Genomic DNA, 24,250 nt, shown 5'->3' on the forward strand with positions numbered 1-24,250 from the left:
GTATACGGATTAGTGTCAGTCCCCAGGGCAAACTGGTGATAAAGCTCTAAGAGAATGTTTAAGCTAAATAACGCTGGCCATGCGGATGCTATCAAATAATAAGAATACATTTGAAATGGTGTGGTACGTGGCTTCAATGCTAATGCTTGCAATGGCAATAGCTCAGAACATAATCTATGTATTAAATAAATGTGTAAATTGGATTTGGAAATATTCATGGGGACAGAGGGTTGGAGGAGCCTCTTGGGTCTAAGTCCAATTCTCTGCTATCAGGCCCAGTGTCATATAATCCCTCTCATAAACTTGTGTAATATTTTCATATGCTTAAACATGCTTCTCCCAGGATCTAGAGGAGGGACTCGAACTATCTTTCATCTCAGTTCAAGTGTCTGCTTTGAATAAGGCAGGAATGAAACCTGAACGTCACAGCTGTCTGAGTAGCCTAATAACTGTTTTACTAGTGGCTTTTCTCTTTCTTTCCTTTCTCAATCCAATTGAACTGTCACTTCTGCATTCCTGGAGACAAGGGTAAATAGAATTGCAATGTGTTTAAAACTGCAAGTAAGCTGCATATATTTTTAATTATTTTTATGAAAACCAACAAGACTCTGGACAACTGGTTGACCAATGTGTTTTTTAGCACCATGGATCTAAAAGATAGATCTGAAAAAACAATGTGTATATATGAACTAGTGTTGTCTGGAGTGATGTGCTCAATTCCTGAGGGTCTGGATAAGCCTAGCTGACTACTGTTGCAATGAATAATTCACTGTCTCTAAATTTAGCTTTGATCTATGTGATTGTGTTGTGAGCTTGAAACATATTCATATACACCATGCATAGGAGCTTTAACCTTCCCCCTCTCATAAAAATGCCCTTCTGACCTCAAACTCTTCTCAAAGTCCATCACTCTCTCAGCTGTACCAGAATGTTAGGGTGCACAGTTCATCAATTCAGTTATCTCAAAGATTTTTAAAAAAATCTTTTCAGAGGCTCCTCTGAGATCATGGAGGAGTTCCAAGGACACTGTCTTGTCTGGCCTAGGAAAAGGTTAAAGCTGAGATACTGTTTTATTTTATAGACTGTCCAGTGATTTAACTAGAAAAGCATAAATCTTCCTCTGAAGAGGAACTATTTTAATTTTGTCAGATAGTAGATCTGTTTAAGGTCAGCATTTATCCTATGCTCCCTTCTGCTTTCCTGGCATGTAGCTGATGGGGGGGAGGAAGCCTTCAGCCTCAAAGTGAGGCCAGGTTTGGAGGAAGAAGTAATACCTTTCATTAAACCAGTAATTTGGTTGGAAAAAGCAGATGAATTTGCAGGCACATGTGCCCTTCAGATTTATGTATTAAAAAGTCACAGAAACCACACAGGGAGAGTATACTGGCATAAAAATCCTGATGAGGTTGTCAGCGGAAGCAGAAAAGATACCTGAGAGTGGCTGGACCAGGAGACCATGGGGTGGTATCAGTGCTGGAGCAGAAGGAAAATGAAGTTGCTTTTGGAGATAGGAATCAGGAAGGTGGTTGTGATGTATGTCAGAGAAGAAGGCCTTGAAGATCCTCCACAATTGTGGAGAGAAGGTAGAAAGATACAGAGATTGAGACTAGGAAGAAAACAGGGTTGTCTGAGCAAACAGCCTGGACAAAGAGCCAGGGTAGCATGTGAAGTGAAGGCTGAGGCAGGAGGAGGTCCACTGAAAGAGGGGAAGTGCATCAGCTCAGGAGAGAGAGCTGTGTATGAAAATAAGGAATGACTGGAGGTATAGGACCTGGATTACAAAAAAACCATAAGAACAAGTTGCTCAGGAGAAGAGGAAAGTTTGGGATCCAGTTGTAAACCTGAGGAATAGAGCTGGAGTTGAGAAAGGGAATGAAGGACAGGGAAGAGACAGTACCAGGGCAGGAGCACACTGGAGTCTGAAATGCAGTAAGGAGCAAGCTATGGACACATGGGGAATAAAATCTGTACTCCCTAGAGGATGTTCCTGTCAGAACCAAAGAGCTTGAGACTGCTGAATCTCAGCACTGTGTGCTCTACCACGTGTCAGTTAAACTTCTTGTTGCTGGCAACCCTGCTAGTGCAAATGGCAGAGGAGTTTCATCTACTGGATTGTAACTGTGACAATTCCTGTAAGAATCCATAGGATGAAGTTTCTGTGTTCATCATTTGCTTTTATTGAATTTAGATTACTCCACAAAACCTGCTGCTGTGGAAGCTCGTCATCAAGACTACCATACCAAGCAACTATGATTTAGGTAATGCCATAGTCTAGGTAGCCTATTCATTATGTTTTTGCTTTCCCCCAACTGATTTGCAATCATGAAACAAGGTTACCAGTTAATATCAACTGTATTGTGTTACTGTGGTGTAGGTATGAAAAATTAAACCAATGCTGCTTTATTAGTGTAAGAAAGAAAGAGCTTCCAGTCAAAAGAGACCTGGTAGTCAGCTATTTGAAGGCTCTGCATACGCATGTTTTTGGAGTATCCTGGAAATGGCTCTGTCCCTTCCATTTTTGAGAAGCAGTGGGAAGTCACAGGTCTGGAAAACTCATAAATAATTCCAGCATGTTTTGATTAGGTTTGGAATGGCCCAAAAAAATTTATATGGTTTGGTTATAAGGCTTCTCTGATGAAAGCTAAGATGGGCTCTATTAGAAATCTTAATGGTTATCAAGCCTCAAAATCTTAGTTTTCTAAATCACCCAAGTGTAATTTTAAATTAGGCCATCAGACTTGTTTTGAGTGAGAGAAAAAGTAGACATAAATGAGCCTGAGTGCTTAAGTGAGACAGAGATGATAGGGCTGAAAATGTTTCTGTAATTTTAATGGACATGAGATTTATGTACTAGGCAAACTACGTTATAATAGAATTTTCATGAATTTGTCTTAAGAATTCCTCTCTTTTCTCCATTTGTCTGCATGGGTGTGAAAGTCTATTAATAGTAAATAGTATTATACTGAAGGTTTTTTTTTTACCGGTTTTGACCCGTTGAGCCAAATGAAACCTTCTCATGATAAATGAAGTGCAGAAAGACAGTTGCTGCCTGTGTAGTATTTCAAGTTGCCAGGTCCCAGAGCTTAATCTCTGCTGTAATGGTGTGAACAGTGGGTAGTCTAGGGAAAGAAAACAAAGCACACAGAGGGGCTAATTTGGCACAGCATGTAAATTTGGGATTGGCTTAAATAGGTCATTCAGAATATGCTTTTCTTCAGCCTTTCAGAGGCTTCTTTTTGGAAGATGCTCTTTTAGTTATAAGAAGCCTCTGAATGTCTGATAGCAGACCCAGAATATGGACTGGGAATTCTTTTTCTCCCCTTTGCCTTGGTGCCAAGAAGAACATTCATTGCATTTTTTCAGCCGCTGGAAATATTTTGCCTGTTTGATTTATAGCAGTTTTTAATGAATGAGTGTCAGTGGTTTGCTTATCAGGCTGTGTAACCATGCAGACCTTTTCAATAAGGCAAGGTCAAAGCAAGCCTTGCTGATGCCTTTTTAAAAAATGATTGCTAGAATATAAATGCCAAGTATGGTTAAAAAAAATCAGCACAACTGGCGGTAAAACCTAAAATATTGCTGCGATAGTCACTGCTCAGAAAGATCACAAGTGAAACAAGCTTGATAAATTCAAGGGGATGGGAAAAGGAAGCTTCTGGAGGCAGCATAATTGCTTTTCAAGCAGTTCTGCTGAGTCTTCAGGAGGAAAAAAAAAGACAGTGGGATATATATTGTGTGTCGGTATGATGGTTTGACTTAGCAGCTCAATGGGACAACAAAGTCAGATGATTATGATTTGTCTAGTGGGAAATGGCACTGGTCATTTAGGAAATTAGTAGTTTCCTTGGATGTGAGGCAACCAGGGATAGAGTATCAGGGAATGTCCTGGGCAGCAGGTCAATCCTGTCCTGGGGACTCCCAGTGCATGAAGTGTGGCCCTGCCACTGGAACACATTGTCACATCTTCTTTCCAGTTCCTCAGCAGTGAAAAAGTTTTCCCTGCTAAACAGCAGAACATGTGTCTATATCAGGGTAGGTTTGTAAATCAGTTTTGAGTCCTTTGAGAAGATATATGTCACTTAAATGCAATTAAAATGCAGCATAATTTTTAACTTTTTTTTTTTTATGATCTGCTTTAAATGTAGACATGCCTAAGATTTGTTGGGTTGAGTATGTATCTGGGTCAGGCTGGTGTCAGGCTGCTGATTTACCTGACAGCTGAATTAGAGTGACTTAATTGTAGACCTGGATTTCTGAATATGAAAAGAAGCATTCATAACCTTTTTATTTGTGCTCCAGCTGGTAATGAAAGACAACTGCTTTGTAAAACTGTAACAAATGGGAAAAGAATGAGCAAGCAAGAGAACATTTGTGTTCCCACTACTACGTACAGATGGTAGCCAGTCTGAGCTGTAAATACTTTCCCACTATAAATCTATGCATAGTATATTACTTATAGGCTGTTCTTAAACAATATATCAATAAAATTGTATTGATATATAGATTTTTTTCATTCAACTATGATTATGTGTAGAATTGTAGCAGCAGAATGTTAACTGTTAAATTGAATGCCAAGTAATGTTAGCAGGAGAGAGTACAAATGAGGAAGAACTGTACTGGGGTTTTGAAAAGAGTAGACAACTTTCACAGGATGAAAACAAAAACACATTCTACCAACTGTGGCTTGATGTTGGTTGAGAAATTATAATGTCCAGAGCTTCCCAATTAGGATGCTAAGGCTGGGCTGTTAAATCTTTATGTAGACATTTAAAAAACAGCTTAATGCTGACATTCCGCCTTATCCCCCCGAAAGAGAATGAGTGACAGATTTTGAGAGTCATTAAATTGGTCTCAATGCCTGATACCTCATGTATCATGTTTTTGTTTTTCCTTTGAAGATTTATGTAAAACGCTGTGTCTGTATCCATCCCTTAATCTTTGGAGAGTGATAATGTGAGAGATTATGATTTATGAGTGATGAAGCAAACTGATAGCATATTTGCCTTGAGTTTACATTTTAAATGCCAGTAGTTTGGTTAGTAGCTACTGGCAGTATTTGGTTTCCTTACTCAGTATACCCAGATGCAATGCACTGAAAATGCTTCACACCAAAAAAACATATGTGACGTTTTTTTGGGTTTTTTTCTTCGTGAAATGAAATGTTCCAAGGGGAGCTTATAGCTAAGGAAGAATAGCAACTTTGAGTCGTGAAGAAACAGATGTTCTGTTTGGTGAGATAATTTAAATTTCACCGCACAGAACGTTAAACCATATAGAGAGTTAGGGTCATCACAAGAGCTCATTCTGAAATCACATGATGATGTTGGTAATCTTCTGATAGCTAGATGAAATTAAGCAAAGGGAAAAAAATCTATTGTGTTAAAATCAGAAAAGAGGACAATTGTCAAATCTAAACCCAGACACAACTCTCCTTAAAGCTGGAAGTGATGCCCAAATCTGTGATTTCATTCCAATGTTAGTTGACGCTCATTAGAGTGAAGTATGCCATGTAGTTTAAAAATGCAGTTTCTTTTTCTGCTTAAGTAACATCCATAGTTGAAACATATTTCCATTGAACACCCAAATCTTTTACATTGAATTTTTAGGGTTTTTTGTTTTATATGACTAAGCAACTATAAAACTAGATTTAAAGATCAGCATCGCAAGTTAGTTATGACTGGAAACTGGACGTGACATTGGCTTTGTTCCCTGTTTGGCTGCATCTCACTCCGAGAAGACTAGGGCTTTCCACAAAGTAACGGGGGTTTGACTTTCTGGAAGAATAAAAAAGGCTTGTGGAGAGTATTATGGAACAAATATATGGAAGATTTACAGGAACAAAGACTTTTCTTTGCTGAACCTTGAGAGAAAAAAAAAGTCAGAGTATAACGTTTATGGTGGGAATATTTAATTTGGTATAACCCCTTATAACTGTCTTATTCTAAAAAATAGCATTGATCACTGAGTCTTTAGAGTATATATGAAGAAAAACTGTAAAATAGAGTCTTCTGATGAATATATCTGACTAAATATTTGTAGTCAGTGAGATTAGATGTGTTTAATGCATAGATCAGCTTGCCTCTAGTGGTGAGAGGGCTAGTAAGAGGAAGAAACTGAATCAATAATTTTTTCAAATAATTTGTACCATATTCTGAACTATGAAAAGATGAGGCTTAAGCTAACAGATGTGGACCGACATCACTGGAAATAATTTTTAAATCTTGAAAATATGGAAATTTATTTTTGATTTTTCAAAATAAGTATAGTATTAAAAAAAATACATCTTTCCTTTTAAGTATGTTGTTATCCAACAGAAAAGTTGCTCTGTTTTGAGGGTTGTGTTCAGCATGAATGATCTGTTGGGCAAGCAAAGAGCTGATGACTGTGGAAACTCCCCTACTGCTGTTTTGGTCAGGAAGAGTTAAGTCATTCAGTAACCTCATCTTTCGTAATGAAAGAAGTATTTTGGTTTCAATACTGAGCAAGCTTCCAAAGCTGATTTGTTTAAAAAATAAAAGACAATCTCTTTTCTGTGACCATCTCTCTATAGTTGTATTTTTAGTCTACAAAGTGTGGTGGGGAAGATTACTGGGTGTTTTAAATTGTTTTAAATTCCAGCCACATGCATGTATCAAGTCTCATAATGTGCCTGTGAAGGTATTTATTTAAAGTAACATTGTAATCTTTTTTTCTTTAAAGGCGATTCTGTACCTGCATTAAAGAATATTAAATGTTGTATTTCCAAGGGCTTATTAAATATTCAGTAGTTTTCTTTTTCTGTAGTCAAGTGTGTCAAGGGCAAACCTTCTAAGTACTGGAACGAGAGTCAAATGAACTAACTGAACCTTAAAAGCTGCTATTGAATACTCATGTTAAAAAATATGCATTGCACAGTGAGGGGAGTTGAAGGAGGAGGTGTTGAGATCCAGCCCCAGAACAAGTTGTATCCAGACGGGATACAGATTCTTTCTGGGAAAATACTGAAATATTGTGAGAGATTTTATTCAAAACTTAACTATGAAACAAGAAGTAAGGGTGACTGTGACTACCAACAGTTAACTGTGTATTAACTTCCTCACTATGACTCATCCATCTTGGAATACTAAATAATGTGTAGAAATAGCCTGTTTTAAGGGTGCGGGATCAACAGATAGAGCATATCTTGAATGCAGAGTAGTATGAGTCTGATTTTGTGAATATGAGTAATACACCTGAGCATGAGGATTGATTTCTAGCTCTGATGCTCTTTTATTTGGGCTGTGTCTAAACTGATAAACCTTAGAATTGACTCCATCACAGGACAGCAAGTCATGCAATCAGTCCTATGTCTTGGTCTGTGTTGGAAAGGAAATTTGGGCAGGTTGGTTAGAGGTGAGCCACAGCATCTTCTGACCAGGTGCCTTTTCGTACCGTGAAATCCAGACATGGCCTACAAGACTGTTGTCAGGTCATTTACAGCCACATTTTTTAAAGGGACAATTTCTTCAAGGCACTATAGGAGCTATGTGCAAGTTAAAACATAACATTGGACACACAGAAGTTCTGATCATCCACAGACTGTTCGATTTACAGTCCTAGAATTGGTTGTAATTTTTGAAATTGCTTTAAACTCTGAGCAACTCAGTTCCCCATGGGACACTGAATTCAAAATAGGAACCATAATGTTTCCTACTTCCAGTGAGTTATATGCAGGCATCTGACACTTGCTTTAGATTTATGTGCTTCATTAAAACTGAGGTTGTAGATGATTAATCCAGTTACTGTGAACATTAGCAGGACTCAGCAACAGAGCTTGGCTGGTGATCCCATCAACTAGGGAGCTAGAATCTGTACCGAAATTGACTGAAATGTGATGCTGACACACATGAACAAAATTGGGTGCACACTGTCTTCAAAATGTGAGCAGAGGGAATCAGCAGCCTACTGAGAGCTTTAACTACTTAATGAGGAACATTCTGCATGCTGCCTATTGCATACTGAACTTTTTGTAACTTTTAACTGCTCTGTTCTGGCAAAAATGGGCAGAACATTTTAATTCAATTTGTATTAATTCCCATTTTGAAAAAGGCTGGCCTGGTGGCCCTGAAGTGTCTGAACAACCATTCTCACACTTACAAAATTGTTGTCCCTGAGGGGAAAAAAGAAAACCTAAATGAAGAAAGATAATTGTATCTCTTCCATTGAAGCAAACAAGAAACAACTAGTTTTAAAGAATTTTAAGAAATGAGAAAGGGATTGTGATTATTTGTATCTTGAAAATTTTTCTTCAACTTTTTTTCCAAAGAGTTTGAAGCCGTGTGCTTGGGCCACAATCTTTGTGTGAAAAAAGGGATTCAATTAAGCTGTTTCGCTGTATACCAAGGCTGAATTTGTCTTGTAACTAATCAAACCCTGAGTTTGCAGAACTTCACAGTGAAAGAAAGATTGCTAATGATTCAAATGAAAAATTGTCCCTTGCTGTGACCTTTCTGAAATGCTGATCAAGCTAACTCCTTTTATATTTGTGTGCTTCAGAAAAAGAAAAAAGAAACTGAAACCATAAAGTTGCTTGTGGTACCCCAGTTATTGTCGACATTAGCAGGACTGAGGAATAGAACTTGGTTGGTCCCATCCACCAGAGAATGTGGGAGTTTGGATCTGTAACGACTGTCTGAAATGTAGTGCTTGCCCACATGAACAGAAATGGATGTGTTTTCAGAGGCTCATTACCTTCAAAATGAGAGAGACGGAATTAGGATGAAGCAGAAAGCACTGAGTGACGATAGCACATGACTTAATTTCATTTTTATCATTACAACTGCTCTCTTTTCAACTCATTGCCTAGTATTATGTAGTGTAAAACTAAAGAAGTATCTGTGTTAATGTAAATCCCTAAGCATTTTTCTTTGACTGATAACATGTTCCTTCTTGCATTGGCCATTCATTTTCTTCTTGCATGTTCTCTGAACCCTCTGACTGTTGCAGTAACTTCGTAGGTCTTCTTGTGTATGAGGTTTCATCATGCCTAGGTGCTGTGTAAGCTCTGTCCAGAATGTCCTGATCCAAGGAATTTACAGTTTAAAAATGCAACAAGACATAAAGGAATGAGGGTCTTTGCTCAAAATCAGTGATGTATATGCTATCACGTGCATGGCAAGATATACATTTCATTGTTTTACATTGCTCTGAAAGGAAATTACAGGATTATCAAGAAATCTGTCACCAGATTAATAGTTTTTTCTTGCCTTTGCTTTAACCTTTGAGAAATGATTGCCTTTAGGATAACAGAGTAGGATACTCAGCGGCTTTTGGAAATGATTGAATGGCTTTCTCCTTTAGGGGATAACAAAGCACCGTTGAATGTAGGAGCACAGTTAAAAACTTTCATCTTTGCCAGCTGCTGCATGCCAAGTGCAGTGTGGCCTTTCACAATGTCAGTGTTGAGCAAAATAGTAATAAATAGCTTGTCAGGCAGTTCTACCTGTAGTTAATCCCTTGGTATTTGGCATTTTTTCAGAAAGGATCTGAACCAGAATGGACTCTCTTTCTGAAACACAGCCCAGAAACAGGTGCTAATTATTTACCTACTGTTAGATTAAGGGCGTTATTGAATACACGCTCAATCCTTATTATAGCAGAATTGTTGGTAAATTTTAGTTTGGCCAGGTTGAATGTAATTTCCTGTTCTTTTCAGACAAAAAAATGTTCACAGTTGTCTGAAATCCCCAAAGTGTTGCTGTTGAAGAGGTTGCCCAATATTTTATCTATTACAAGTTCCCACCCACATTGCAAACTACAGTGCTGACTTTGCTTCAGTGATCCTCAGTCTTCAGAGATTTGTTTGCTTTTTCCCTCCTTCACTGTGTAGAAGGATGCTGGAGGATGCTCTAGGAGCCTCCCAAGGGTCGTTCTTAGCCCACCAGTAGCTTAGTGTGATAAATATCCATTTTATGGAGAAGTTTTGCAAAGATCTGCTGAGATTAAATCACTTAGGTTATATAAATCTGGTTGTATTTGCTGATTCTAGTTGTCTCACACAAGATTGTGGTTTTTTTATATATGTTGGTGTCTGTTGTTTGGACTCAATGAGCTATGAACGTGCAGTTTTGTTGTTAAGGCAAAGGCAGAAAAGCCTTTTCGGTAAAAATAAGCCAGGCAGCGTAGGATTGTTTGCTTAGCTTGTGACTAGAAGTTCACACTGGATGATGAGTGTTCAGCTTGGTCCCTGAGTCAGTCTTTTCTGAAAGATAGCAGATTTAGGGTGTTTGTAATTGAGGGGCTTGGGGTAATAACTTTGTTTCATGGAGGAAAGAAAGCCATAAACAAGCTGCAAATCTCTGATATAGGTAGACATATGGGGGTTTTTGATTGATAGATAGATATATCCTGTGACTCTGAATATAATAAATTTTCCAGACCCGCATTGCAAATTTAAACTTGTTTCTCAGAATAAAAGCAATTCTGCCTAACTGTTGCGGAGAAAACATTTTGTTGTCTCACAAATGGTCTGTTAGAAAAACACAACCATTCAGTATTGTACCAGCCTAAATGAACTCCACATAATACTAAATCTGAGTGCTAATACTGAATTTGGTGATTTAGTACCAAGATACCCGAAGTACACAAAATCACTTTTGCTGCAATGTTGCAGCCTGGATTAAAGTGACATAACAGAGGCATTCTTGCGTATGAGTGCTGTTCTGTCTTCCCTGCAACTAGATTTTTTCAATGAGATTCAAGATTTTGGTGTAGTAACATAGCAGCATCCTGCTGCCGTATTTTCTCTTGCCTGTACCACTCAAACCCGGACTGTGAGCTGCCTTTTCCAGTGAGGTGGTAGCAGCGGATATGATATTTGTTTCTACTTGCTGGGCTTCTTTAAGATGCTCAATTTCAGGTTGGGAATTAATGGATTGAAAGAGTGATACACTGTGTGGTCTGTAAGTAGTATTAAGGGAAACATAAAATACATCATTTATTTACTAAAATAAATGATACTAAAAAGGATGAAGAGCCTGCCTTAAGTTCTGAGATCCCTATCATATATTTTTGTTTTACTAGCAAGTAACAGTTTAAAATTATAAAAATCCAAAGCCAAAAGGGTTAGTCATTTGCTGCCATTTTGAAAGAAAGGTATTTCTTTCTTGATACTACACAATGATCAACTTTCAAGCTGCTAGGTATGTGAGGAAGCACATAAGCACTAGGTATTTTCAAAAACTTGTTTAGGTATCTTTTTGTCTCTTTGGGCCCCTAACACCTTCGAAAATCTTCGAGTCTTTAGAGAGGTTTTTTTCAGGATAATACTGGCTATAAAATGTCTATTAAGCTGAAAATCCAGAATAACAAACACATTGATAACATGTTATAAATCCTGGCTCAGGGAGCAATTTAAACACATCATGTATTCATGTACCACACTATTGCTGCTGGAGTGCTAATATGGTGGTAATGTATTGTCCCTTAAAAGAAGTTAACCTTTGCACCAAAGGAACAACTGCCCTCAAAACACCTTTCCATTTGGTGTGTTTTACTGGGTGGAAGAAAATTTATCTCCCACTCCAGCTGTTTGGCTTAGTGTTAGTGTTTTTGAGATCCTGTCCTGGACATTCTCTTTTCTTCAGTGCTTGACTGTGGTGACTGAGTTGAAGATCGGGCTGTAAATGTGTTTTAAGTCCTTAACAATCCTCTGTGAGGGCTGCCTCCAGGTTATTTAACTGTATTTTATCTATTCATGTGCCTTCACTAGAACTAAATTTGTATTTCCCTATTTGTTCAGATTGTCCTGGATTTGTAATTTCATAGCAGGATTGTGGATTCCAACACACTGGCAAAGCTCTGCCACCACAGTGAGAGAGGTTCTGCCAGGTTTACTCTTAGTCCTGCCTGAGAGTGTGAGTGATGGATGACTCTGAAGATAACAGGCTGTGCAACCAAGTCTACCTGTAACACAGAAGGCATGTTCTATCAGTAAATATCCTGTAATTGTGAGTCATTGAACATCCAAAGGAAACCCAGTGTTTGGATCTGTTCCTAGGACCCTCTGAGGTGCCCTTCAGGCCAGGTGTGCATTCCTGATCTGTAATCTCAAGACCATTGGGGTCAACCCTATTTACCACTATGTGAGAAGCAGGCAGCCTTAAATCTTGCTGTAGTGGGTGTGTATGGCGGCTGTGTGTAAGGTATCTTGACAGCTGAGTGGAATTCAGATGATTCAGCACAGATTAAAGAATTTGTTGACACTTTCTTAACAAGTTGTAGCCTGTCCTGGTGTCCATCACCAAGACTTTCCCTGCTCCTGGACTCCCGGCCCACGTGCCAGAGCTGTCTGCTGCTCTCCTCTGGCCTAGATGCAAAGTTTTATGCATACAAATTTGTGAATCATTTGGGGATGAATCAGTAAAAGATTTGTAAAGATCACTGACATTATTAGTATTAATGTGAAGAGCTGTGCAGTTCTGATGTCTCTTTTCCCTCTTCTTGTTTCAGTTCATCGCCTTTGCCTCTTTATTCTTCATCCTAGTTTCAATCACGACCTTTTGCCTGGAAACACATGAGGCTTTCAATACTATTATAAACAAAACCGAGCAGGTTGTCAACGGGACAGAAACTGGGCCACAGTATGAAATTGAGACAGATCCTGCCCTGACGTATGTGGAAGGAGTCTGTGTGGTATGGTTTACATTTGAATTTTTAGTACGTGTTGTTTTTTCCCCCAACAAACTTGAATTTATCAAAAACCTCTTGAATATCATTGACTTTGTGGCCATCCTGCCCTTTTACCTAGAAGTGGGCCTGAGCGGGCTCTCCTCTAAAGCTGCTAAGGACGTGCTTGGTTTCCTCAGGGTGGTAAGGTTCGTGAGGATCCTACGAATCTTCAAGCTCACCCGGCACTTTGTGGGCCTCAGGGTGCTGGGCCACACTCTGCGAGCCAGCACCAATGAGTTTTTGCTGCTGATAATATTCCTGGCACTCGGTGTTTTGATATTTGCCACCATGATTTACTACGCAGAGCGGGTGGGAGCCCAGCCTAATGACCCATCAGCGAGTGAGCACACACAGTTCAAAAATATCCCTATCGGCTTCTGGTGGGCTGTGGTCACCATGACCACCCTGGGATACGGGGATATGTATCCACGGACTTGGTCGGGCATGCTGGTGGGAGCCCTGTGCGCGCTGGCAGGGGTGCTCACCATAGCCATGCCCGTGCCTGTGATAGTTAACAATTTTGGGATGTACTACTCCCTGGCCATGGCAAAGCAGAAGCTCCCGAGGAAGCGGAAGAAGCACATCCCTCCTGCTCCTCAAGCCAGCTCGCCCACCTTCTGCAAGACAGACTTGAACATGGCCTGCAATAGCACACAGGGTGACATCTGCTTGGGCAAGGACAACCAGCTGATGGAGCACAACAGATCATCAGGTAAGACCCCACTGGAAATGCATGTCCTCTGAAAACACTTTATAGACCAGTATGTTCGGTAGGGGTCAGAAAGCAGTCAGTCTTTCTGCCAGGAGGAGACGTAGCTCCCACCCTTCTCCCCTCCAGTGTTTGCGTGTGTCAGTCTCATAGAGGACAAAGTAGGTATAGCAATGTTCCCAAACCTCTATGTAGCTGGTCTATACAGTTTTGCTTGCTCCGTTGAGAATGCTTTCCTGCTGATGATATCAACCTTTTCTTTTGCCTGTTGTTTGTTGCGTTGTATGGATGTTTCTTGTTTTTCTGCATGACTGTGACTATTTGAGTAGCCACCGTGTCCCACCCTGTTGGACTCCATGGTGTTTTGCCTCAGTGTCTGTCTCTGGTGTCAGCTTTGCCTGTGCCACATCGTGGCCTGTTAAGCAAGATCCTCCAAAGAAGCAGTCATTTAAAAGGAGCAGGTGCTTTACATCAAAAGCCCAGCACTCAAAGGAAATAAGGAATTATCTTTCTAGCTTGCTTTCCATTTGGCATTCTGCTTCCCTGGCTAGAAGAACCTCCTTCATCTGTGCTAGATGAGACATTGCATGATATTTACTATTAATTGAATGATAATAGCATAGCTGATGTAAAATATCTCACAAAAAATGAAAATGACAGCCCCTAGCAATATCATCGTTATTAGTGTTGGGTTTTGTGATTTATATTAACTTATTTGTTAGAGTTCCAAATGATGGATAAGGAATATTTTGTGCTAATCGCTGTGAAAATGCATATCAAATAGCAGCCTCTGCCCCTCCAAGCCACTGCCCCATATTCCATATATCTTCACATTAAAGAGTAAATTTTATCTTAGTATAGTTAAAACAAATTTTTTAGCAGAAAGGATTTTTTTTTGTTTGTTCCTTGAATGTATTTATTCTTAGGCCAAGCACAATCTGATTACAAAGTGCCCATACTAGTCATTAGACTCCTGTTGGAAAGCTGCTAAAGAATAATAAGAGCAAAACCACCCATGACTGGTGTCATTCAGTAATTGAAATCTGTTTTTGTAAAAAGAAGACTCTGGAAAATCAGTCTCTGAACACTATCCATCTTGGTCTGTTGCTCTGTTACTGAATAGCATTTATGTTCAAAGCAGCTCGGGTTCAGTCTCTGAGTGAGTGTTCACAGACAAAGTTGACACAGCTTTTTGAACATCCTAAATATATTTAAGAGGATGGAAACCCTTGAAAGGACTCACATTGAGGGTGGAATACAGTTAGTTTTATAGTGCTTTGGCTGATACACACTTTCAGACATCTTTAAAGTGTTAATGATAACAGCTTTTTCATGCCATCAGGTTCTATTAAAGGTATTCCAGAATCAAGGAGACTCAGTGTGATCAGACCAAAGAGACACTTTTCTGTGTCCGCAGCTTTACTTACAAGGTGTTATAATCCTTGAAGTTAGGGAGAAAGCAGATATGCAAAAAGGAGCCATTTAAAGTGTTAACTTTCTCTTCAGTAATGCCACTGCATTCATATCGTGCACTGTAGCTTTATTTCTGGTAGAGAATGTTCTTAGAGCCACTAGGAATTCTGTGCAAAACTTCAAGGCTGAATATAGCTCCTTGCATTACCAGTTCAGAAAAACACATGCTCGGGTTTAAATGCAAAGGTAAAGCTGTAGTCAATAATATGCCATTACCTGTTATGTGCTGTACCGAGCAGAGATTTTTTTCTTGAAGTGTGGCCTGAATCTGAAATAGTACATAATTTTAAAAGAGTCCTTTAGGAGTGCCAAATCAGGAGAGGTAAGAGTTTTGCTGTTTGACAAAATGAGCTACAGAGACCAAAGACAGCATTTAATGTTGGATACTTATGATGACAAGCAGTGTGTGTTAAGTATAGAAATGAACGCTAAGTGTGTTATTAAACAGGTTTTAGTGCCAAATGTTGAAAGTTTAACCCTCATGGGGGAGGGGTTGTCTTTAAAATACGCTAAAAAACATATTCTAAGTAAAAATTACTAACATGACCTCTTGTTTAGCAAAAAGGGTAGTGAAAAAAGTAAATACTTGTTTGAAATATCCAAGGCTGACTGTGCTCTGAAAAATTACAGTCCATAATAGGCTACTAACTGAGCCTTGATTTGATTATTTCTGATTTTGTGTTAGTTTAGTATAACTTTATATGAGATTTAAAAGGAGAAGAGGAAAGTCAAAAGATCATTTGTTCTTGAATAAAAGATATACTCTTTGCTATTTTGTACTGATTAATGGTGCATTGCAATCTTGTTTTCTTCTAATGATTTACCTTATAACTATTTTTTGAGTGATGGGAATATCCGGCATTCAGCATAAGCTCTTTGTGATGTCTCATTTCCTCATTCATTATTGTCTGTAAATGGGCATGGTGCTTTAACCAGTGTTATCAGGTGAAGACAGTGCAGGAAGTGAGCAGCCACTCTCACCTGGTGAAAGGCTCCCTCCCATCAGACGCTCTAGTACAAGAGACAAAAACAGAAGAGGGGGAACATGTTTCCTACTGACAACAGGTGATTACACGTGTGCTACTGATGGAGGGATCAGGAAAGGTATGGACTTCTTTCATTAGATCATAAAAGGTTACTCAGCAATGTGCTTGTGAAAAGCAATCTTAAAGCAAGATGATGTGCAAAATGCTCTTAGGAGAAAGACTGTACTCACAATGTATCTTTTCTCTTTATGCATAGTCATTCTTTTCCTGCTTTCCTTTTAGAAACACCTACCTCCTTTAGTCTTCACAAAATGTGCTTGATGTTGGACCCTCATTTCACTTGTGTCTTCATTTGTCTGTTGCCTTTAACAGAAAAGTCTGCAATTCAGACCTTGCTCATTCAACCACTCATCAGTCAATACCACTTGTCATTCTAAAAGACAAATTTGTCTAAAAGACAAATAAAAACAAAATAATTTAATAACTTTGGTCTGCACTTAACAGTAAAAATTACAGCTGAATAAATTACACTGAAAAGGTTGAAATGTCAGAAGTAAGCAACGTTTTTGTTCTGAACACAACAAAGCATATCATATGAGGAGCTATTTAATTTCATTCAAAGAAAAGTTTGAGTTTATAGTGCCACAAAATGTTTCCTCATTGTTATACACCACTGCTGCTAAAAGGTGCCTGTCTACCCCAACCAGAATTCAGCCACAGTAAACAATGTTTGCGAGGCGCTAAAAATGCCTTTCTAGTTATTCAGCCTCTTCAGATCTGATTACTCACTCACTGTTCAGTAGGATTGGGTTCCCCAGGCGAAGTCTGCAAAACCTTCTGTCGCTATACGTATCACCAATGTGACTGATAGTGCGGCTACCACATCAGGCTACAGCTGGCTGTGGCTGCAAAACTAACCTCAGGGCATAGCCCCAAAATAGCAGTGCCAGTGGTAGTCTTGCGATTTCCTCAGGTAAGAATTGCTTTGGTTTCTTGGCAAATTGTGTCATTCCAACAGGTTTCACATTCCTGAGTGCTGATGTGCAGTCATTCATCTTGGAGTTTATGTGCAGTACCCATGTGGAACTGGACAATTTTGGCTGAGATTTTTCTGTGCCCCCTGCCCGGCCCCCCTCCTTTTTTTTTTTTTTTTTTTTTTCCACATTTCAGGAGCATGAGCTCGGTAGGTAAAACCTGTGAATGCAAATACACAACCAGAGTTCAATGTATATAGTATTTGTAAAAAATATTATTGTCTCTATGCTCCTGTATTCCCATATATAATGTTTAGATTAAATGGGACTTCACTGCAAACTTGTTTTTGCACAGATTTATGACACTTTCCACTGAGCATATATCTCACGCTCCCTTCTCCACAACTAGGATCATTTAAAATATCTTTAATGGTAAGAGTCCTCCTTTTTGAGGAGGTCAGTAACACCTGAATAAGGCAGATTGCCGTGGCATCTTGTAAGATAAGCTTCTTGACTTGTTTTAGGAATGTTAGTATAAATATTTCAGTGCTGTTTGCTTGGCCATGACCATAATTAGAGCAGATCACATATATTTAGTTAATAAACCCCACATTTTATACTGGAACCATGTGAACATTTTGATTTCAAAATCTAGATTCAAAAGAAAATTGTTTCATAGTTTTTACTAGGGAAATGGGGCTTCAGAGTGCAGAATTGACTGTTTCTCAGTGAGGAATGTGCTCTTTGACTGGCTGTGGTGATAACCTTAGTCTAGGCTAAAATGTTTTAGCTACTGGATTTCAATTTTTTTTTATACAGTGTGGGGAATTTAGCTCATAAGCAGAAAACATCTTCAAGTAGCATCCAAATGGTTTTGAATACTTGAACTTAATTCACACATCGTCTACTGCTTTTTCATTTTATTTTTTTCCTTTCTTTTGGTACATCCTTCTTGTTTGGTTGGTTCCTGGATTGGTTATTTTGGTTGTGTTCAATGATCATTTATTCTGAGCTTTTTTGCATTAACACCTTATCTCTATCTCTAAGATGTTATTGATTCAGCGCTGATCCAAACCCCACTAAAATAGCTGGAAGGTACCAATTTTGGATCGTGCTTCTATATCTATTCATCTTGTGTATCTGGTTTTCATTTTTTAGGAGTTCCTGTTTTCTTTAGCATCTTTATCATCTTCCTCTAACAGTTCTTTGCTTTTATCATTAGAAAAGTAGCAGGAAAAATATTTTAAAAAAATACTTTCCTAGTTTCTGTGTAAAAAAGCTACCTGCTTTGTAGGGGGTGGTGGGGGGGGTGTTTTGGGCTAAGCTTTATGTTTATAGGGGAGGTGAAGTATAGACACTAGCATTGTGCTTCCCCTCAATTCTTCTTTCAAACATGATTCTTTCTAACCTGTGTAAATATCGATAAAAACTCAGAAACTGGAGGCTGTTTATGAAATGTATCAGAAGTCTGTGAAGCATCACAGTCTAGCCTGCCCTTGCAATCTGGAGAGAACATTGCACAATGTTTTAGCAGACATGTGGTTATACATTTGCTTTAAGTATAGTTTTACTGTATGCAGTTCTCAGTAAGTAAGAAGTATGTTAGTTGTCATTAGGAGAGAACCTAAGATACGATTTTTCCTGAAGATGCTAACAAATGATTGTTATCTGGAGATCTGGAATTTGAGCCAGTAACTATTTCAATAAGAAAAACAAAAAATGTCTGCTGACATCCCATGTAATGTTTAGGTGTATTGTCACTGACGTTTTACGGTTTCTGTGGGAAAAGACTCAGTATTTCACTGTAAGCGATTTGTACCTGAATGTCTTAACCTGACAAATGCTTACATGCATGCTTGTCTTCAAGGAAATAGATAGTGCCAGTGAAGTCAATGGGACTTCTTATGCTTGCAGTGAAGCGTGTATCCATGCACTTGAGGAGTGAGGTCCTGTCTGGCTTCATCTTTGTTGTATTTCCTTGCTGATATCTCCCTCTAGACTGATGGGCTGATCCTTTTCCTCATAAGTGGTCTTATTCAGGTGCTATTGAAAATACTTGAGTATGAAGATAGTGGTATAATGAATGGCAGTGCTTTTCCGTTGCTTTACCCCATAGCCCCTACAAGGTGAGAACAACCTATATGTAGCAAAAAGTAGGTAGCTAGAGCCTACAGTGTGTGTGAACAGAAATGTCTGCAAGGGCAATGTTCTCTCCAAATTGTAAAGCATAATGTGATTGCCTCGTTTAATGATTGATTATTTGCTGCTTGCTTATGTGGATTAGTACCATTTATTTCATTTGAGTCAGCTGGAGAAAGAGCACAAATACGGTGTTTTAAATTTGCCAATCAGGAGACATTTGCAAATATGTCAGACTCTGCTATCTTATTATACTTTAATATTAGACACAAAGTCTTAGGGTTAATATTTCTGATGATGGAGCTTCTTTCCCATATTGTCATTCAGTCCTCTGCAGAAGTGATTTGCACATATTTTGTATGCAATGTATCTGGGTTTGGCTTCATTTATTTTTAAAGAAAAAGCATCCTTTATTAGGAATTGGGTTTAGCAGAGATCATATAATTCTAAAAGTATTTATAGTCTGTCTTAATGAGATTTTGATTATGCTTAACCAGGTAGCTCACCCAGTAAGCTTGTTGGGATCCTTTATCTTGCAATCTGTGCAACTCTGCTGAAGCCAGCAGAGCAGCATGGGCTACAGGATGGGATCTGGAAGAGCAGGTCAGACCTCTTCTGTGATGGTCTATTTAATTTTCTGGGAAAGAATAGCTGCATTAATTTCTAAATAATTTTATTTATTAGTATCTTTTGGTAGTAATATGTCTCAGCATTGAGTTCTTTTGCAGGCAGATTCCCTCTGAGTCCCAGATAGCTCCCTGGATTACATTACATTGTACTGTTTGTCTTTGTCTATTTTTTGGCTGAATTCAACTGATGTCTGTGCATTTTCTCATACAAGGCTATGAAAAATCTCGAAGCTTAAACAACATAGCTGGCTTGACAGGCAATGCTCTGCGACTGTCTCCAGTAACATCACCCTACAGCTCACCTTGTCCTCTAAGGCGCTCTCGGTCTCCCATCCCTTCCATCTTGTAAACCAGATGGCATCAATCGGCTACATAGTATTAATTCAAATATTGTTTACCACATACTGGAAATAAATGTAGCATTAACCATAGGCTCCACAAATATGGTATAACTCTTGCATGATATAACTGTCAGTAGTAAGAAATGCCACTTGGGTAGCTTTTAAAGATTACCTAAGGTAGTGCTTCTCCTTTTATCTACTATATTGTCCTACTTTCCTGTGGCAATAAAAGGACAGTGGATGCCGTTGGCCAGTATATTCAATAAATAAGCATATTTTCAGGGAGATTTACTTAAAATAACGTGCTTCCAACTAATTGTCAGTCACTCCATTGAACCTCCATTTCTTGTGACTCTAATCCATTCTGAAGATGTCTGCTCTGAAGGGTCTGCTCATTTGCATGGACCATCCTGTCTCCATCACCTGACAAGCAGTGTTGCTGATCACGGAGACCACAGAGGGCTCTGGATGTGTGTTTTCACATTGTACCATCCTGCTGAAATGAAAGCACTGATAAACTGGTCTGCATGTGGGATTGTTTTCCTTTGTTTAACCTTTTCCTTTATTTTTAATGATCTACTTGTTTATAAATGGCTTTATTTTGTGATTAACTTACTTTGGTACTGGATTGCTGTATCAGAGTTCTGAATGTCTCCGGTTGTTTGCACACAGATAACTGCAAAGAGGTTGTCATTACTGGTTACACGCAAGCAGAAGCCAGATCTCTTTCTTAATGGCTTGGGGAAGGCACAAAACATGCAAGAAAGGTAAACGCCATCCAGACTTGCAATTTTAAGCTAGCAAGTGCTGCTTGGTACTGTAGTAATTTCTCTACTCCAGGGTTCTTCCACATTTTCAAAGGCTGAGTACCAAGTAAAATTGAGAAGATTATTGGGGGCTTTTTTTACCACTGTAAGAGGGTAGTAGTTCTCAAGTCGGGTTTTTGACCAGCCTTATACCTCTGGCTCATGAGCTTCAAAAATTTCTTCAATGTTTTTTGAGGTGCTTTGTCCTATATGTTGTTTGTCTGTCTGTTTTGCAACCTGTCTACTGTATTCTCCATCTGTCTCCATAAAGCACAGAGATACTGTTAAAATGCCCCCTCTTTTAAGCTTAACTAAGGATATTTTTCTCCTTTTCTCTTTTTTTCATATGGACTATACTTATGTGTATAGATACAAGTACATATATTTTTCAAGTGCAAGTTAGTATCATCTAGACTAACTCATGTGAGCACTCTGAAGATTTTTCAAGTGGGTTTTCGTAGTGGCTTTACAGTCCTGACCTGTTGCCTATTGCATCAATCTTCTTAGCAACCAACTTTCATTACAGTTCTGAAACTGTATTTCCTCTAGTGGCTTTTTCATTCAATATTAACCTCTGTTTATGCGACAGGACAAATGCAATGGCAGATTTGATGTTCTGGGCTGGTGAGGAAAAATTTCCCTAAACCATAGAGTTTTAGAACTACATGGGGAAGAACATAACAACTGAAATCTTAAGAGATCCTTGAGATTGTTGAATAATACCCAATTGTCATGTTTTATTTTTTGTTAGGAAAAGAAATACAACTTATTGTTGACCATGTAACATGTTCTTCTGTATATAGCCTAGCCCAACAGCATGATCTGCATGTCAGAATTCTTGTACAATAATGTATTTATCAAAGTATACATTTCTGATATTTAGAGATGTACATTAATTTAGTTTTGGTAAAACGTTGTCAATAGAGAGATAATTGCAAACAGCTTTTAGCAAAAGGATTAATATAATATCTGGTGCTGCTGTTATATTAACTACAGTGTTGTACAGAATTTATCATGGATTTTTGACTGCTGAAAAAGGGACAATGGAATTTAGCCATACCAAGGACTGTACTGGAAAAAGACTGCTGCTGCTGAATGGGCCCTGATAAACAACTCACGCCTTGAGGAGGTCACTGAGACTTTACATGCGAAGTAGAGCTTGCTAAAGAAGATTAAAGAATGCTTATGATCACTGCTGCCAGAGGAAGGGGTGACTAGTCATTGTTGATGAGTCAGCTGTAAATAAAACGTGTGCATGGAATATCAGTTTTTATCTATAGCAAGGAAAGCTGAATTCAAGTCATCACTGCTAAGGCTCCATGCAAAGACCCTCACCCCTGTGTGTATTCCTGGTTCCTGCAGTAAGCTGTGCTGTGGATCATAAACAGACACACACTTAATAATGATAGTGGTGTAAACTACATCTGTCTTGACTTCTGTCATAATAATGGTATATTTTGCAAACACAAATATGAACGGAGTAGGTTTGCATACGTCCTTGCTTTCTCAGTTTGCCATGACCTATATTTGTATGAATTCTAGTGTACATGCCAAGTCTTAAGTTCACTTTTCACTTTGATAACAGAAATGTGACTGCAGGCAAACATCACTGACTTTGTTCACAGCACACAGTCTTCTTTCATTGTTACCTCAAACTATAAGTATTATGGGAAAAAAAATTCTGGCAGCAAGATTATTTTGGGTTTGTTTGTTTGTTTTTTGTAACTCAAAGTGTTGCAAACCCAATATCAGTAAGTATAAAAGATGTATTAAAATTATATCCTACAAATGTATATTTTACATAAAAGATATATTCTTTGATGAGTTACTTTCTGTGATTTTTGTGGTAAATGGATCTAGTCTATTCTATGTTTATGAGGCATTGTAGTGCTACGATGTGGTAATTATGTTCTCTCCATCCTATTCAGTGGGAAATTCTCCAGAATCTGTTTTGTCACCCTGGTGTCCCGATTGTAGGGACCTGTCCCAGTTGTGAAACTCTGTATTGTGGAACTTCTGTGAACATGTCAAGGTGCATGCACAACCCTGGTGGAAACCAGTGGAAATGTAATAACCTGAATTGGAGAATAAAAGGCAAAAGACCTGGGGAGGAACTTGGAACATATCTTCTGAAGTGGCTCATGCGCTTTCTTTAGCTGTATCAGTCCCCTGCCTGCCACTGGCCATGCCAATTCTCAAACCAGTTTCCTGGGGTACATAAGGAGCTTATTCAAAAGCTAGCATGATCTGGCTTCTAAAACAATTTAAAATCTTTCTGCTTGTTAATGACCCCATGGCTCCTGTGGAAGTTGTAGCTGGGCTAGATACTGTCAGACTCAAGGCAGGTTTATTGTATCCTGGTGTGAAGGCAACCTAAAAAGAGGTGGCAAATGGTTGCTTAAAACTCCTAGTCCAGTACTGTATTTGGGGCAACCAGTGAAATCCCTGTATACATGAGCAGAGTGTCTTAGAGGGGTGAGGGAGCTAGTACAGCTGTACACCTGATCTGAGAGACTGTTACCACAGTATTTTGGAAAAGGTACTGGACTGTAAGAAAGATTCCAGCAAACATGATCAAGAAGTGTTCAAGTTTTGGAATATGTGTTATAGTGATATACCACAAAAGCTCTATGTGCTCAGTTTGCCCAAAGGTTAAAAGTTGCTTTTACTGTGACCTGTGAGGAGTACCCACATGAAGAAGAGGGGTAGTGGTTAGCCAGGACAAGGCTCACAGCTGGCTCCAGTCACACAGGTCTGATGTCTGCCCCTAAGCACCCAGAGAGAGGTATCTGGCTTTCCTCAGTGCTGCATGGGGACAATGAAGAGCCCCAGATGTGATGCAGAAAAGGTGGTGTGTCATTTTGGGCAAGACTGTAGAAACCACTGATGGACAGATGATGTCTGACACCTACTGTCTTTGGATGGTAAGGAGTGTAAACCTGGATGGACCTCCACCGACACAGGACCTTGAGTCCAGAATATCCTGATTGCAGCTACTTATTTTTCCCGTAGAGAACCAAACCCGTGTTTAAATGCTGTCTTTTAAAACACACCTGGAGCTTATGCTCCAGGTGAGCCCATTAACTATTCAAGTGTCTTGAGACTACAACCCAAATCTGACTGTTCTAAGAGGAAGAGTTGGTTTAACCACCAGCCTCAAAGACTAGCTCCCTCCGGTTCTTCCTCTGCTTCTGGCCCAAGAAGGGCTGCAAGTGCATTTTCATGGGAGGCAGGCCACCAAGGTTTAACTTTCCTAGACTGAGGAAGCCTTCGAACCTAGATTTCACTCTTCAGGGTAATGCAGTTGTTATGTCTCAGATACTGTGTAAAGGACGGGCAGCACATGTACATTCACTTCCTCTTTTGGCCATCCCTTAAAAATGAGTGGGTACAATGATCTTTTGTAAAGGGGGTTCTCACAGTGTGATGTGCTTACGCCAAACAGATCTCTCTGACCTCCCCCCAGAAGCCTTCAGCCCTGCAGAAGAAAACTGCACCTGGAGGAA

The 24,250-nt window shown here is 39.1% G+C and overlaps 1 protein-coding gene across 8 annotated transcripts in view; it reads left to right on the forward strand.

The window, feature by feature from the left end:
• KCNC2 (potassium voltage-gated channel subfamily C member 2) overlaps positions 1–22,869 on the forward strand; it is a 109,192-nt gene extending 86,323 nt beyond the window's left edge. For 3 of the 8 annotated variants that reach the window (XM_055808734.1, XM_055808735.1, XM_055808736.1), the window contains 3 exons: positions 12,469–13,399; positions 15,806–15,973; positions 19,810–22,869. In XM_055808734.1, coding sequence (XP_055664709.1) covers positions 12,469–13,399; positions 15,806–15,973; positions 19,810–19,946 — 1,236 coding nt within the window. In that variant the 3' untranslated portion in view covers positions 19,947–22,869. The remainder of the gene's footprint in view (positions 1–12,468; positions 13,400–15,805; positions 15,974–19,809) is intronic. The other 5 variants (XR_008747864.1, XM_055808737.1, XM_055808738.1 and 2 more) reach the window with 5 other exon arrangements.
• Positions 22,870–24,250: the final 1,381 nt, after the last annotated feature.

This window comes from Falco peregrinus, chromosome 6 (assembly GCF_023634155.1).
Source record: "Falco peregrinus isolate bFalPer1 chromosome 6, bFalPer1.pri, whole genome shotgun sequence".
Classification (NCBI taxonomy): Eukaryota; Metazoa; Chordata; class Aves; order Falconiformes; family Falconidae; genus Falco; species Falco peregrinus.